A 17,855-nucleotide genomic window follows, 5' to 3' on the forward strand; every position below is an offset into this window, starting at 1 on the left:
GACAAATAGTTGAAATAGTTTCTCTGCTGGGCAATGAACTGCTTGAGAAATTTATCCAACTCTGGAGAGTCCGCTTGCATAGTTAGGAAGTGAGGTCAAGCTCCGCTGCAGCTGCCGCCTGCACAACACTAACAGATAACAGACCTTCCTGTCAATACTCTCTCGCTTTTGCTCTCGCTCTCTCTCTGTCAACTCTGCTCATTTCTCATCAAGACTCTTTGTTTTACCAAGTGGAAAGTCCTATAGTTGTCATATAGTTAGGACAAATATTGTCTGATGACTGAATTCACAGCACTTGACATGCACGAGTAATGTCAGTGACCCTTTCCACTGCGCTAACATATTTCATCTACTCGGGGAAGTGTCCACTTTAATGAACAAAGTGCATAGCTGATTTATTATTTATATTTAATATTTATCACAGTCATTCAAATCCCTTAAATCTAAGTTATTTTTCATCAATTTTTAATGAGGTTTTTGACCTTATTAACCTTTCTTTACTTACATTTGGTCATAAAGAGATATTGGTACTTTGTTTTCTTGACTAATGGTGGTGTGCTTCATAAGTGATGCTAATGTGGTTGTAGAGTGATTGTTATTTGTTTCAACAGATACACAAAAAACATTTGAGAAAAAGGACAGGAAGGCTATCAGTGAGGGTTACGTGTGCTCATTATAGAGAGGCACTAAAACAACGCCATAGTGCAGTGTCTACCACTGTTGCCTCACATTAAGGAGGTATCTGGTTCAAACATCCTAGTGAGCTGGGGCCTCATTTGCTTGTGAGAGAGTGTACTGTGTTAGAGGACTATTATACTTCGCGAATGGCACTGTACGACAAAAACAGTGTCATAGGGTTGCGCACCTCTCAGTTTTTGTAACCTTCCATGCTCAGCCACTGCTGCTGCCAGTTTGTAGAGGGAAACGAATGTGTGACTGCGCTGGTTTTTACCACCATTGTATTGATATCAGTATAGAAGCCCTGAGGGAGATGTTACGACAGTATAAAAAAAACAAAACAGGACTTTGTGACAAAAGCTTCTTCTGCTATACCAGCACTAATGATTAGGGTTTGCATAAGTGGCAACACCTATAACTCTTGGAAATAATGTAGTTGATATCGCCACATTAACAGCAGAAATAGATGTGTGATGACCTCAGTGGTGGTCTAAAAGCAATCAATGCGTCAAATTTAATGGGGTCCCTGGCCCTGTGATTGGAAAAGGAAATATCTATCTGATTCAAACACAGGATGTTGCATTGTTAGTGGATTGATAGTGTTTTGCTAGAATTATGAGAGGTGGTAGGATGAATTCTAATGTAGCACCAAAAGGACCCATTTCCAAGTTGCCTGTATTGACTCGTTATTATTCAAGTGTAAGTTAGCAAAAGCCCAAACCAAGTAATCAGTTCCCAAATGTTGCTCATGAGTCACGACCGTTACTTACATGAATCTTGCATACTTCGATCAAAAACTGCTATGTGCTACAATTTTAAAATCCTAAAACAAACACAAATTACTTTGTAAATTCATGGTGTCATCATATGATGAATCTTAGTGTCATCATCTGTGGAACTAAACACTCAGTTGACGTGACCCACTTCCAGAAAATGGAAGAAGTCAGCTTGATTCATGTGAAGAGACGAGTAAATAAAATAAATAGTATTGAATTGTTCAGTCTAAGGCAAAAAGGTTTCTTTCATACATATCACAAAATTACACGTTAGCTCCAAGTATGTAAGTATTATACTTATGACAATTTTAAAATAGAAACAGTTATGATGTGGATTACTTTTAAGGTTTATATTCCATTATGAGGTGGCTGTTACTCCGGAGTTAGTGGGTGGTTCAATCCCTAGCTCCCCCAACCTTTATGTCGAAGTACCCTTGGGCAAAATACTGAACCCCAAGTATCCACTGATGCATCAAAGTGTGAGTGTATGAATTTTAATGTAAAAGTGAAATAGAAAGAAAGGACTTATATGAATGTGTGTTAATGAATGAATGAGGCTTATATAAAAAAGAGTGCTTTGAATACTCTGAGTAGAAAAGCATTATTAATTAAGAACAGTACCAGTCCAGTTACCATTTATGTAGCGCAGTGTATGAAAGGATGGAGTAGGCTTCGGTTTTCTGATGGGCGTGTCAATTACCTCAACTAATATGTACAATTTGTGTTTTTTTAGGTGCGTTCATCATTTGCTGGACCCCTGGTTTGGTCATCCTCCTCCTTGATGTTTTCTGCGCTAGCTGCAATGTCTTGACCTACGAAAAGTTCTTCCTGCTACTCGCCGAGTTCAACTCTGCCATGAATCCCATCATCTACTCCTACCGTGACAAGGAGATGAGCGCAACCTTCAGGCAGATCTTGTGCTGCCAGAGGCAGGAGAATGTGAATGGGACGGCAGCAGAGGGATCCGACCGATCTGCATCTTCCATCAATCACACGGTGCTGACTGGCAGCACCATGCACCACCATCACCACCACAATGAACATTCGGTGGTATAAAAAAAAAAAAGAAAGAAAAAAAAGCCCAGTGTCTTGGATATGAATCCATCTTGAAGGGATTATTCTCTACAGGAGATACAGACTGAGAGAAGGTAAATGAGTGTATGTGAAGAAGAATATGGCAACTAGAATGAAAGCTGAAAAGACTCAAGCTTTCTGAAGACAGAGCTGAAGAGAACTCTGATAGGCTGTTATTATTTTGTTTGTTAATTTCCATTTGTGTTAAATGTGTTGTCACAGGTAAAGATGATATGAACTATTTAAAATCTGTGAAGTAGAGTATTGCCAGTATAGTCCATCCTCTTTATCCAATCTTCCTAACTTTATGCCTGGTAGGTTTGTACTATTACTCGTCTAGAGCCCCATCATTATGAAAAGTATCAAACTTAACACCCTACATTTATGTTATTGTTGGTTGCTGACTCACCTGATCCCAGATTTACAACATAGTGTTTTTGATTTTCATCTCCATTTGTCGGGCAGAAGCTTTAACTTTAAATGGATGTGGTGTAGGCTCAAAGCAGGATATTGTTACCAATGTTATATATATTTCAAAAGATGTCATCCAAAATGAAATCCTGCCTATATTCACTTGTTTTCCATGTTTTGCAATCTACCAAAACCCTGTGACACTGTTTCATCCATGAATTCAACACAGTATTTTAATAACCTCAAACATTATCATTTTCTGCTGTAGAGTTGTCATCTATTGTTTAGCAACAAGTAAGTTACAAAGTACAACCAGGTTTGTTTGTTTTTTTTCATTCTATTCTACCTATCCTCTTTTATGAACACGCTCTTGTGAATCCATTAAATCAGGTTTTTGCTTCCATTCAGTTTAAATAAAGTAAGGATCCAATGTTTGCTACAAATCCTGGATTGTTTACTCCCTCTAAGGATTTAAAGGCAGGCTGTTCCAGGGAAAAGAGTAAGAGGAGGACAGTTATGTGAAGGCAGGATGAGAGTCATGTTTGGTGCACTTTCAGAGTCTTCATATTATGACACCAAATGTGCTGAGCAGACTGCCTCTCAGTGTTTTCCTTGGTCCCCTGATGCTGACCTCGGGAGGGAAAAGGGGGAATTGTGGAAGTGAATGTGAAAGTATCACCTGAGTTAGTACCAGATTGCTTTGTGGTACCTTGAGAATGGGTTATTTAACAGAACAACTTAAAATTAAAAAAGAAAATCAAACCTTTTGACTCAAAACCCTTCTCCCACTCTATTTTTACCAACTTTCATGAACTAACGATGATACGTGAGCATTTACCTACCTCACTTCTGGTGTAGCCATGCTAGCCACTGTGTCAGGCAGGGCTCTAGGCACAACAATGCTATGACTATGCTGTTGGGATGGCTAATGACTCACAACATAACCTTGATTAGCAGCAAACTGTGCAGTTTGTTGTGTCAAATTCTTCAAAGGTGTACACTTTTAAGGCAGTTTGTAAATTGTCAGTGGTACACAGTGAAAGTTAGCCAAAAGCAGTGCTCTTCAGTTTAGTTTAGTTTTTGTGTTTTTCACCTCCATTAGAAAAAACACATTTTTTAAACAAAAAAATAAAGAATTTGAATTAATTGTTTAGAGAATTCTTGAACTAAAACCCCACAGACACAGAAATGCATTAAGCCTTAGCAAATGTGCAGTTGTTTAACAAAATCTCAATGACCAGCATAGATGTTTACTTGCTGTAACACTGGTATCAGTGATATGAAGTAAGCAGATATCCAACCAAAACATGTTTTATTTTGTGTCTCTGTCAGAGAGATAGTTGACGCTTACATTTAAAGTATTATTGGTAGCTTATTTTGATTTTTATGACAGCAATGACAAATTAAAGTCTATTCTTATCTTCCCGCCTTAGGGTGCCTTTATAACTGACTCACTTATGAGTCAGTGCAGTTCGAATGGTGTAATATTTCCACAAGTGCTCTCATTAACTTGCAATTTTGTGCCAGCTGAAATCCAGCATGGCAATGCTATGATGCACATTGTTAAAAATTGCAAACTGAATGTTTTAAATCAAAACACATTTTGGCCAAAATACATAGACAAACCTCCCAAAAACTGACAGCAAAGTGAGAATCACTGCCAAAAGTACAGTCAAACGTTTTCCAGGAAACCAGATGTTTTTCAGGAATTTCAGCTGCAGAGCTAACATTAAGTCACCAGGTATCTTTGCCCAGATGTTTGGCCTATTAATCAGGCAATTTATGTTGTGATATACAGACAAAAAAAAATTTCACCATCACTCTGCAACACTTGCATACATTTTTGATGCATGTGTGAGATAAAGCACTGTGCCCTAGGGCACCTCAGTCATCACTTTTATTAGTCATTTCCTTCCTGTGCCAGTGCTTTTTTTAATCCCTAGCAGTACTTCTACTTGAGACAAAATGAGAGAAATATTCTAAGGAACCAATCCCCCATAGCAAACGTGTTGCATTAAATTTGTCCAGCTTTCACACTTTAATGTCATAAAAATCTTGACCAGATTTTGTCAATATATGGCTCTGGACCCAACACTCCATATTTGAAATTCACTGTAACATTTCTTTTAAGTATTAATTTAGGTTATTATATCAAACCAACTAAACATTCAGTGTCTTTGTTTACTAGTGTGTCAGTCTTTGTGTGTACAATATGTATATATAAAATATATTATGCAAAGTTAATCACCAAAGGGAAACATGTTTTGTGTCTGTAAATTTCACTGTGTTATACTCTGTCCAGATGTACTGTAGGGTTGTTTGTATGGTTTTTTTAAATGCCATTTGTATTGTGATCCTAAATAATGACTTTCCCATAAACACTATTACAGCAACATTAACTTGTTTGTGATGCAAAATTCAATATCTATGAGTGCAGTGCTTTTCAGTTCCTGTCCATAAAAAGTCAATTAACAGCAGAAAAGCAGTGATTCGCCCTCTTCTGGTTGAAAGTTTTAAGCTTAGAACATGTCCAATCATACCCAAATGTGTTTAGCCGCAACCACACCCATCAGTGCTGTCTGTATGCACTTGTACAACACTGCAGTAGTGAGAAGAGTAAAAAAAAAAGAGCGGTGTTATGTTACTTTTCAAGCTTGCTAATACACCAGTCCTGCATATGTTTCAGAAGGACAGAGTGTAGGATTTAGTGGCATCTAGAGGTCAAGTCAAAGCATGCAGCTAACACAGCTTGTGGCTAACAACCTACCAAATTAAAAGTTGTTAGCCAATGTAGAAATGCAAGTATCAGTATGGATACAATGCCTGCCCTCTTTTATGCCAGTGTTTAGTTATATGTATGGAGAGAGAGAGAGGGAGAGAGAGCTACAGATGTCAACAACAGGCCTCCTGAAACTGCCCAGAAAATGGTGTGATGACTTTTATCTCCTTAGATTATAACGTCATGGCCATTTTACCCTGATTGCTTCTTATTTTGTCTGAATGATGTGTGCTGTGTTTGCTGTGGCCTTCAACTGATGCTGCTTGACACAAACACTGTGTGATGCAGTTCAGAAACATTCTGTAATACCAAAAAAAACTGATGTGTTTAATAAAAAACAAAACAAATAACAAAGCTGTAGATCTGAACATTTTGTTTTTCCAAAGTGAAACATAACATTAAAATGATGTTGAAGGTTTCCAGGCAAAGAAAAAAACAAAACATGCACCACATGTTTTATATTTTTAAGTAATGGTGAAAAAAATCTATGTGATTTCCATATTATCTGTACTTCAGAGTCCAATATTAATAAATGTCCAACCACAGTCATGGGGTTGATACAATAAAAACATCAGCCTGACTCCAGGTGAAAGTGTGTGAAAGTTATCTATATGAAATGAAGGACCTATGTAAAAAACACACAAACAAAACAAAGACTCTGTCATGGTTGTTCTGTTTGATTTCATGCCAATATTTGTGCTTTTGTCCAAACAGAATGGGGAACACAGAAAGACACAGGCTTTTATTGTTGTTGTTGTTGTTGTTGTTGTTGTCGTCATTTTTTTCCCAGGCCATTAAATAGTTTGTGGAAAATGAGCCTGCTAACATAGTTTGGGCAGCCTTAACTGTTACCAGAAATTTTTGTGCGACTGTGTATTTATTGTTGGAGGAGGAACACATTTCCTCTCAATGCTGTCTGTGTGCGACTGTTTTACATAGTGAGAAAATGCTGAATGAATAAGTTCCCGAACCTTACACAGTCTCCTGAGGCAGTGTTTCTGGACTTGGCTCATATTCGGCAGACAGTGTTGACAACAATTCATTAGACACATGTGATGCCATACTTGAAGTCATCTTAGATGATTTTGGAATGTAAAATGTGTATTAGACAGGCACATTTATTTATAGTATATGCGTATACATTAGGTTGTATAATCATGAAAGATATATTTGGGACGAGCTGAATAGGGGAAGGGACTGATAAGCATATGCTTCCTCCTTCTGCTTTTTGAACAAGACATTTTTGGGGTAACATTTTACTTTTGCTTTTCTTTATTTCCTCATTAATAGGATGGCTTTCAGCGATTTCATGTTTATTTTTGTTATATGTATTTACAATCATTACTCATATTTTCAAAATAAAGATTCGATTGACTGATTGATAGATTGATTGATAAATGGAACAGGTTTTCTCATTTTTAATAATGTTATAACGATGTAGAACTACCATTAAACTCTTATGACTACTTTATGCTCTGTCTAGTCTATACTGGCTTTTGGTGTCTGTAGGCTGATTAATTTGGAATACAAAAGTTAGTGATTATCTGGTGAATATATGGAAAACAATTTATTTAATTTGTGACAAAATATTCGACTGACACAATGCCAATTCCCAGTCTAAAACCATCTCTTGTGTGTTTCCACCAAAGAACAATTTGCCTCAGTGGCTAGAAGATATGATATATGAGAAACTAACCAGATGTAGCCCACAGATTCTGTTCAGCATGATTTGCCACAACTTCTGAAAGAAAGACATCATTAAAGAACTAGCATTTTACCAGCACTGGTGCAGCGTTGGTGGAAAAGAGGTCAAATTTGCATCTTTAGTGTAGCACAATTAATGCACCATGTGCACGTGGTTACAGGTGCAAAGCAGAGACAACTGGAGCTGAACCACTAATATGGTATTTCTGTATGTTTACTTACACTGTAAGAGTGGTCAGGGTCTGTGTCATGTGTGACATAAAGTATGCAGCAGTCCTTGCAACAGCAAAGAGATGTTTCCATGGAAAACAACATTGTCTCCCCTTCTGTGTGTGTGTCTGTGTGTGAGAGTGCATTTGCTCTGTTATGTTTATTGTTCCACAGCTTTGGAGTGGTAGCCTCCAGTTGACTGATATACGTCTGTTCACGTCCTGTTGCTGCCCGAAAAGGCCAATCAGGGCCAGTGTGGCCACGCAGGAAGTTCTCTGTACAGTTGCTGAGTGAGGGGGGATGTAACATCTTAGTCACAAAGTCAATATAGACACTTTCCATAGTTCCTCCCATGGTTTGCTGAGTGAAAAATTAGTCCCATTAGTCAAATGTCCTACTGCCTGTTTGGATAATGACTTTAATGGATAGAGTTGAGCATCATGTTGCCAGCTACATTTATGAAAGATGGAAAAGTCAACAAGACATTAAAAATCTGCTGAACAGCTCACATCCAGAACATTTAGAAAATACCAGCTTCCTCTGTTACACTAACACAGAGTTTTGACAAAACAGGAAGTGATTCTTAGCTATAATAACATATGACTGCCAGACATGAAGATCTGTTTTTCATGAGGCCACAAAAATAATTCTGTTTTACTAATTTACTGTGAATAAGTGTTACCTCCCAGTAAGGATCAGCTGATGGCTTTGCAGTACACTGAAAACAAAAACACTAACAAAACAAAGAAGATGGAGACAGGACAAGGAAATGACTGCAACGGCTGCAGATAAGAAACAAAACACCACAATCATGGATTCACTCTTGGAGGAAAATAGGAAGGAAATTAGGAAGTACATTCACATGGCTCTTTTGTATAGATTTCAACTTCAGTGAACTTTGACCTGTGAATACTTGTTCAAGAGTTCCAAACCATCCTGAAAGTGTTGACCTTTGACAGAATAGATAAACCTGCAGGATTAAGTGCCAGTGTTGTTTAACGAGTACATATCTTTTGCAGAGGCATTTTTATGGCTGATAGAGTTGCCTGTGAAATAATTTTAATCTGCATCCTTGGACAGCACACCAAAGAAGAGCAACAAAATGCTTTGCTTCTGTTTTTTTGATGTGGTTATACACACACACAAATGACACAAAGGACTGTTTAGCATTTTATAAAACAAACATTTCAATTCACTAACAAAACTGTTTAAGGATGACTAGGTGATTAGGATTAAAAAATAAAAATACAAAGAATGAGTAATGATTATGTATTCGGAAGTAGCATGTTCATAATGAATGTGATCACCTCATAATTTTCATGATAGCGCCACATGCGGTCTAAAACCTACTAACATACCATTGTATGATTCTCTCTGTATTGTATTCATTGGTGGAGAAGTGATGGAGATAGGATTGAAAGACTCTGAGCCAAAGTGTAGATCAAGAAAAAGACGGATGAAAGTGCAAGGCCAGACTCCATACAGTCTAATCTAAACAGTTTACACATAGGCATCCCCCACAACGCACACAGATGTCCTCCATTTAACTTGTATACACACACACTGTTGCACTGAGATGCAAACGCAGACATTTTGAAGAAGTTGTACAATTGCAAATAAACAGGGCTTATTGCAGTCACATAGAAATTCATGGTAAAAATGCTTTGTGTAGCACCATTTCTCTAATGCATCCTCTTGCACTGAGACATAATAAGATACTAAGGGCCTTGTATAAAGAGAGACATGCAATGAAATAAAATAAGATATAGTTTGGGCTCAGAGAGAGAAAACTCTACCAGTGATAATGTCAGTAGGAGCTCCTGAACCAGAGCAACACACCTTTGAAAGTGATTGTGGACATTTTTGGGTTTTCTTCTTTAGAGAGGTGTTTTGGGTTAAGTATGATGGCAAGTGTAAATATCCCTTTCTAACTGCCTGAATTCAGATGCATGCAGACCTTGTGAAAAAAGATCCATCGTAAAAAGAAGTCACATTTAGTTCTGACGTACAAACTGTTCAATAATTATGTTTATTTGCAAGCAATACAAAGAAATATACTTAATGTGAATTATGTATGACAAACAAAAGGGAAAAAGCCCAAAACATTACTGATATAATGCAACAAATACAGCAAAAATGTAACAACATGGCAAATTTTGAAAGACAGTTAAGTCAGCCATTCTTAGACAAAATCAACATGTTTTTTTTTAGATATGAATATCTTAGCTTTTTTTATTCTATTAATGTAACCAAAATGGAATTTTTACCAAAGAAAAAAGGTTAAAGAGCACAAGCACTAAGTATGATCTCTAACCTAGCTGACCTAATAAGCTTCCATTCTATATTTATATTTTCAAAATGAGGATGCAAAGACATGTGGGCAGTTTGTCACTTACAAGAGTCTATTTAAGTCAGTAGAACGAGTCCCATTAATAATTCTATTCATAATATGTGAGTTTTAGTGCTTCAGTAAGGAACTGTATGAGAAATGTAAATGAAAGTGAGGAGAATTAATGAACTTATGCCTACTGTAATTTGTTCATATGTTCAAGAAATATTAATAACAAGCTAAAACACATCTATAAAACAAAACTAAAACCAAAGAAACACAAATAAAAACAGAATGCCCCGTAGTGGAATACCAACTTGTCTACAAAACAATCATCAGTGATTTAAAGTGACTGTGTGCCACTGTGGAATAAGCAAGCTGACTTGAAGAGAAATGTTGTGTACAATCTTATAATAAATATTTCATCAATCCCTTTCTACGACACTGTTAAAGAAAAAACCTTTCAAGTGTAGATTCTCTCTTTCTGTCCAGTGAACTTTAGGGTCACATTGAGCCTATTCAGAGCATTTGCTAAATTTTCATCAACGTTTACAAAAAAAACTCTCAATGAGAAAAAGAAAAAAACAGATGAATGAGGTACAAGAGCAACTACTGCTAAAAATGACCATGGTATATCTGTATGGCTGGTTTCCAAGTATTTCAGAGACTTAGGGTCTGGGGTGAGTTAACTGATTCAGGTTTAACATTTTTCAAAATTAAAGTGAACCTGTCAGATGGACAGCTCCCGGTAAACAGTCAGAAACTGAAATCCTGAATTCTGAAGTAGCAACATACAAATGACTACAATGTGGCCATGTTCAGTCTCCTGAACAGACAAGCTGCAAAAAGAAAATGACTGCAATTACTTAACCAGCTGAGCATGCAAAGTACAGTGCTGCTGTGGACTGCCTTTTTATTTTAGTTTTCTCTCCTTATCTTATGTACGGAGGTCAGTTATTGCAATTTGGTTATTTTTTTTTTTGCTTAGGTAAGTTTGATAAATATTTCAGATTGTTTCTTTTTGTTTGTTGTTTTGGTATAAAGGCCACCATGAAGTTACACTCAGCTCCTTATTAGTGTTCCATCCTAAAGAAATAACATATTGTTAAAAACATTTAAAAATCATTGTAAAATTGTACCAACTGTGTGATGTGGCTGCTTGAAGTCTGATTAGGATGGGTCACCTTTATGTTGTGGTCTGGCTGGATCACACCAGACATGTTAAATAAAAAAAATTTTTAAAAAAACTTAACTAGAACCTGTTTGACTAAATGAAATAGGCTATAAGTCCTTAAAATGAAATAATTCATACCTTGATCTCAAGAAACCCAAGAATAAATGTGAACAAATTCACTGAAAAGAGTGGAAAGAGTTAAAAAGGGATTTCTAAGGCTTTGGGACTCCAGCAAATCACAGTTAAAGCCATTATCCACAAATAAAGAAAACTTGTCCTGACACTTACTAAGAGTGGCCAGCCCACTGAGAGCACATAGAACGAAGGTTTTGGAGTGGTATAGGATTGCCTTAGACTGCTCATACTAGAAAACCTTCCAGTAAATTAAGTTCTGCAAAGAAAAGTGGGCAAAAAATTCCTCCACAGTGTCGTACAAGTTCTTGCAGCCAAAGGTGGTGCAACCAGTTATTAGGTTTAGGGGGCAATTACTTTTTTACATAGGGCCATGCAGGTTTGGATAGCATTTTCTGCTTAATAAATTAAAGCATCATTTAAAAACTGCATGCTTTGGCTATTTCTATTTAAAATTAAAATGTGGTTGATCAAGTGAAATATGTAAGTATAACAAATATGCAAATATGAAATTAAATAAAGTAAATAAAATAAAATAAGAAATCATGAAGGAGACAAATAATTTTTCCCCAGCACTGAGTGCTTGGGCCCAATGTAAGTATTCATTAAATCATTAAAAATCAATGCCTTTTGTACAGGGAAAACCAGTTAACAGTCAGCATCAGCTTCAGTGTGAGCATTCATGCTTAGTCTGTTTTGATGCATACGTTCTAGTATCCGATGTATGCTACTGAAGCCGGGCCTGTCTGATGGGTGTGTACTCCAACAGAGCCTCATCAGATTATAGAGCTCCAAAGGACAGTTCTCAGGACAGGAAAGGATGTGACCATCCCTCACATAGTAAATAACCTCCTCATGACCCATACCATAATATGGCTGCATCCCATGGGAAAAGATCTCCCATAACACCACACCATAGGCCCAGACATCTGACTCTGTAGTATAGCGATTGTAGAATATAGACTCTGGAGGCATCCAGCGAATGGGGATGGCATCATTTTCATTGGCTTTGTAGTAATCAGCTGAGTAGATGTTTCTGGAGAGGCCAAAGTCTGCAATCTTTACCACCATTTCCTCTCCAACCAGGCAGTTCCGTGTCGCCAGGTCACGATGGACAAACTTGTGCTCAGACAGGTATGCCATTCCTGCAGCAATCTGCTTGGAAATCAATAACTGCTCTGTACAAGAGAGAAGCCCGGTCTCCAGCTCAGAGGAGAAACTGCGACCCGACAAGCTAGCACGACTGAGGGTGCGCACTGACTGGGTTGGAGATCTGCGACGCAGGAACTCGTTGAGGTCACCATGGGCCATATACTCAAACATCAGACACATTGGTTTACCCACTGCACACACACCTGAGGAGAGAGCACACAGGAAACTATTTGATGGCCTATTATATAGATTAGTGCTTTTATTTTCCCACCACAGATGTTTTTAAAGAAGAAACACAAATATTTACCATAAACACATCAGTCCCATCACTGAAAACACTAAATTAACAGTTTTTCTTCTACAGTATCACATAATGAGTTCATTTACCTTAAAATGCCAAAAAAAACCAAAAAAAACTATTACCCAGACATAAACACAGATGGGCATGTACTCACAAATAAGTCATGCATAAGTTCTTACATCTACTTTAGTGGATCTTTGATATAAATATGATATATTTATTTTTGGCAAATTAAGTTTCTACTTTTTTTGGACTTTTTTTCCTGAGCTGGGTTTGGGGAAATGATGGCAAATGAAGGCAGATTATTAAATTGAGAGTGTAATGACTGAGGCTGCTCATGTTATAAATATCACTTGTGATTAATACAAGTTATTTGAAATGTTGTGTTTACATTTTTAACAGTAAGGGCTTCCACGGGCTTTGGATGTTTGATGAGGACAGCACAAACAGTGCTACAGTATCTTTAAAACGACATGGATTTATTTGTTAAATGCCAATTTATACTGAATATAGTGGGAATGCAACCTTTATTTGACAGAACTTCCATACTTATTGGATAAAAACTTAAACTGCAGGAGTGAGATGTCAACTTTAAAAAACAAAACAAAAATCAAGCATATGAATGAGGTCTTTGGTGAAACAGGATCTTGACAAAAGTGACAAAATTCATCCTACTTTATTTCCTCCTTATTTACTACAACTCTATAAAAGAGTGTCTGTCTGCTTGTTTGTTCTTCCATTCCTGTGAGTACTTGTTGCAGCTTGTGAGCACACACTGCCAAGACTAGCCCTCCGGTTTGCCATCCGTATGGTTCACAAAAAAGTTTCAGTTCTTTTGAGCACAAGTTAAAAAATATATTGCTAGATGAACAGAAATACACCACTTTCAAACAGTGCCTTCAGTTCACTCTTCTTTTCTTCTCACTTTAGTGCATGAATAGTGTAATTTATGCAGTTAGTGCATTGAAATGTACCAACTTATTATTGGCCGCAGTTATAATTTTGATTGACTGCATTTACTATTGCTTCTGTTTTTCAATGAAAGAAACTGGAAGCTCAATGGCCCATTGGTCATTTTAAATCAGTTTAAACATTGTTCAAACCCAGTAACATTTATTTCCCCTCCTTGTTGAGGTTCCAAAGCCACACAAATTATGAAATGTGTCATGCTGAATTCTGGGGAAATCAATGAAGGGCCTTATTTAGCTAGACGGAAAATCACTGCACAGGCAGCCCTTGGACTGCATTTGGCACTGCCCTCCAGGGATGTCCACTGCAAGTAAGGGAGTGCTCATATAGGTGCAGCTCAGTGGTGGAACACAGAGTTGGAACACTGTACTTCAGCGCACAGTTGGTCAGATGTAATCTTTTTTAAAATCTGATTGGATCAAAAATGTTGAAATAGATTCAAAATTTTCAAAATTGTGGAATGAGACAACCTTATGTAATCCACTCTTTTATCATTACTATTATTATTTCTCTGTTATTTTGAGCACACAGTTATTTCAGGAATTTAGGATTGAGAAAACTTGGATCCAGTTTTATTTTATGTAGCATCATTTATGAAACATCCATTAATCACATCGTTCTAATTATAATGATACCATGAACTGAGACAATCCCAAGCACAGTTTCTCTTCCTTAGCAGATGAAAGTGCACTGAAGACATTTTCATCTGGTAAAGATAAAGAAAAAAATTGTTAAATGAAGAAATCTGAATCTTTTTTCTTTAATTGAGTGATGAACTTTTTTTATTTATACAAATAAAAAGTATTTGTATAAATAAAAATGAGTGAATAAAAGTATTCACTCATTTGTTAAGATAATTGTACAGGCAGAAAAGTGGGACTGAATACCTGATCCTGGATCGTGAAATGTGAGATTTCTTAATCCAAATCCAAATTATTCTGATCTATATTAAACTTTCTGAACAACTGAAGCCAGAAGCTAAAGTATTTGTATTTAGTTGTAGTTCACTTTTTTGCGATTGCAACATACTTCCAATGAACTTTAGGGGCGAGGAGGAGGTTGGAGGTCATGTTCACTTAATTCATATCCTGTGGGTCACTAGATAGAACAGCTCACCAGAGAACAATTATCGTGTGTGTGTGTTTGTGTGTGAAGGTGGCTGGGTGTATATGCTTCTGTGTACAGGGTGGGGGAAACAAGTTGTAATTTAGTGCCAGTGACCTTTGCTAAAGGACGGTAGCTGGATTAAAATGTTTCACTCATTGCTAAATATATAGAAGACAGAGGCCACACACGGCACAAGACACATGTAGACTTATGGTATATCTAATTCTGACGCATTCGTGTTTTGGATGATGCATATATTCCTGCACATGATTTACGGCTGTATTATTAGTCTAGAGGATAATTAAAGGTTAAGGAAATAATCTAATCAACTCCAGTTTCATGCACACCAGAGTCTTTGCTCTTAGTGTATCACTCTCCAGATGAGTCATCTAAAATGCCACTCAGAAAATAACAAAAAATAGTGAGTGAGGGAGTGACTGAATGCTAATTTTGAAGAAATATATTGCACAACAACTGGAGCTGCAAAAGAAAACTTCTTTGAGCACAGCCAGTGATCAACAGCTCTGTTTACTCGCTGACTGCACCAACTATGCTGTATCTCCAAATGTCTTCCTGGAAATATATTTGGATGTGAGCTGTTTGTATTAGATTAGATAAGCTGCATTAGTGAAGATACGGAATTTTAATAGAGCACATTTGTTTTATATTGGCCAACAAAGGCACATTAGTTGTCAGTCAGCACTTGTTTACTGGCAAACAGCACTATGTGGATTATTCTCGGACTTTGATAGGTCCACAGCGGGAAACAAACAAAAAAAAGCATCTGAAGAGAGTGAATTCTTTCCGAAAAATTGCTGTTTGGAAAATCAGACTCAGGGAAATACTAAGAGGCAATCTTTTCTTTTTAATTTTATTATTTAGTTCTTTTTAATGAAAGCTCTACAGTTTTTTGAAAGTTTATTGTTAAATTGTTGCTTAACATAAGCAGGTGAAAACTAACAACTGAATAGAAATATTATTTTAAATGACACAAAAGACTCATCTATGAGTTGAAAAGCATTCTTTTCAAAAGCTCTTTGTTTGGTCCGGCTTCTTTTAAATAACTGATTTATTTTAGATACCTAAATGCACTTTCAGGCCATAAAACTCTGAAACCAAATAATAAATGTCGATTTCTATCAGTTTTTACATGTCCAATTCTGTCTTTTCAATCTTGTTTGAGTTTTTTTCTTCTTCCTCCATTTCCATGTTTCTGTTTTTCCACTTTACTTTACTTCTCCCTGAAGTAAACTCAGGGATTCGGCAATTATTCAATGTAAGCTCCATCTGTGACCGTTGTCTCTTTGGAAATCAGATTTTTCGTTGCACACTTTTTCTCTCTCGTTTGCACACAAGCACACACTAACCTAAGAGTCGAACTATGTTTGGATGGTCAAATGCGGCCATGAGTGCTGCCTCTCTCTGGAAGTCATTCTGCATGTCAGCTGAAGCTTCCTCCTTCAACATCTTCACAGCAACCATTGTGAAAGACTCCATGGGTAGCAGGCCTGGAGCTCTGAAACAGACACAAACAAAGATATTCATGAACTGAGCACGAAAATATTATATTATCAGTATTTCTATTGTATTGTTAATGTTTTTGTCACTAATGCATAAACCAGACTTTTGTTACCATATGTTTCAAATGTGTATTTTAGCTTTACCCAAAAGTGTCTAAGTAAACAACACAGCTATTTAAGCGTTAGAAATATGAATGAAACACATATATGAACACATATTTATGCTAATAGGTCTACAGAGAAATACTTCCTCTGTTGGCTCAGGCGCAAAATGATGTTTCCTAAAGTAGATATAGCTGGGACAATAATCTTGATAAAAACAATGATATCACACACATACTGTAGAGTCACACAAAAAACAGACTGAAGCGCTGATGTCAGAGAAGAAGTTATTTTTTTCCTCAGGTCTATTTAAGTAACTATCTTTCACGTGGCTCTGTGTGTGTGTGTGTGTGTGTGTGTGTGTGTGTGTGTGTGTGTGTCACAAATGATTAAGTGCACTCTATAGTCATGTATTTACTAAGTGAATGTGCACACAGGAAACAGCTTGTGTTTGCTTTTGATTTAGATTGAGATGCATACATTACATTGTACTAAAGAATGCACATACATACTGTGTACTTCATGTGCATATGAGTTTATTCCTGTGAAACTTCTGTTTTGGAGGTTTCATATCATAGTTGTATAATCATACAAGTGTGTGCGTTAGAGTATGTATTTGTGTTCATGTAAGTCAGTGTGCGCATTATGGTCCCAGAGGTGTCTATATACTGCATCTTTCTAGTTTTCAACGAGGGATTATCATCTAGCCTTAAGGACATCTCTCAGATTTGACTGACTATGCACTCAGGTGCTACTGTCATAATGCTGCATGCTATTATTGTACTGCTCTGTGATCAAGCTATCATATGATGTGATTTGTTGCCTCCGTTTATCTATTGCATTATATTTATGTGGCTTCTTAAATGTTGTCTATCGTGTGTTGCTTTGAGTTGACTTGTTATAATCATGTTACTTACAACACAATAAGAAATTCTATTTAAATTGAGATTCCTTTTTTCTTGTATTAATCAAATACTTTTTTTAGTTTTCAAAACAGGCAGTTGAGCATTGGGCTTTACATTCTTTATTTTGTAGCACAGTCATGGACGTCATATGGGTGACAAGGCTGTGTTGCATGAATAACAGGGAGTCTAACAAAGTTGAAAAACCTATATCGAGAAGATCTAAACTGATTTACTTCTGCTGTCCTGAATTCTTGGCTGTGACAGCAAACAATTATAGATAGCTGTGATTGTGAAATCCTGTATTCAGTAAACCTTGTAAAATACAACCAAAAAATAATTGGATTTGGGTTATTTTAGTAAACTACAAAAAACTGTCAAAGAGGCTTGATAGGTTCAGTGGCTCTGCTATATGTTTGCTTCATGGAGTCATGCCACTGTATGTCATCTGAATTTAAGCAGATTACACCAATATTACAACATTCTGACTGATAACGAGCGCTACAAATTTCTGACGACTGCTATCTATCAAGCC

The 17,855-nt window shown here is 36.8% G+C and overlaps 2 protein-coding genes across 6 annotated transcripts in view; one reads left to right on the forward strand and one right to left on the reverse strand.

The window, feature by feature from the left end:
• lpar1 (lysophosphatidic acid receptor 1) overlaps positions 1–6,159 on the forward strand; it is a 41,645-nt gene extending 35,486 nt beyond the window's left edge. The window contains exon 3 of the mRNA XM_085413580.1: positions 2,188–6,159. Within this exon, the coding sequence (XP_085269706.1) occupies positions 2,188–2,510 (323 nt within the window). The 3' untranslated portion in view covers positions 2,511–6,159. The remainder of the gene's footprint in view (positions 1–2,187) is intronic.
• A 4,002-nt stretch (positions 6,160–10,161) lies between these two features.
• musk (muscle, skeletal, receptor tyrosine kinase) overlaps positions 10,162–17,855 on the reverse strand; it is a 32,964-nt gene continuing 25,270 nt past the window's right edge. For all 5 annotated transcript variants that reach the window (XM_085413582.1, XM_085413581.1, XM_085413583.1 and 2 more), the window contains 2 exons: positions 16,164–16,312; positions 10,162–12,622 (listed from right to left, as the gene is read on the reverse strand). In XM_085413582.1, the coding sequence (XP_085269708.1) occupies positions 11,916–12,622; positions 16,164–16,312 (856 nt within the window). In that variant the 3' untranslated portion in view covers positions 10,162–11,915. The remainder of the gene's footprint in view (positions 12,623–16,163; positions 16,313–17,855) is intronic.

The sequence above is a fragment of the Rhamphochromis longiceps genome, linkage group LG7, assembly GCF_057381845.1.
Source record: "Rhamphochromis longiceps isolate RC_006_pf linkage group LG7, R_longiceps_female_GT1.1, whole genome shotgun sequence".
NCBI lineage: Eukaryota > Metazoa > Chordata > Actinopteri > Cichliformes > Cichlidae > Rhamphochromis > Rhamphochromis longiceps.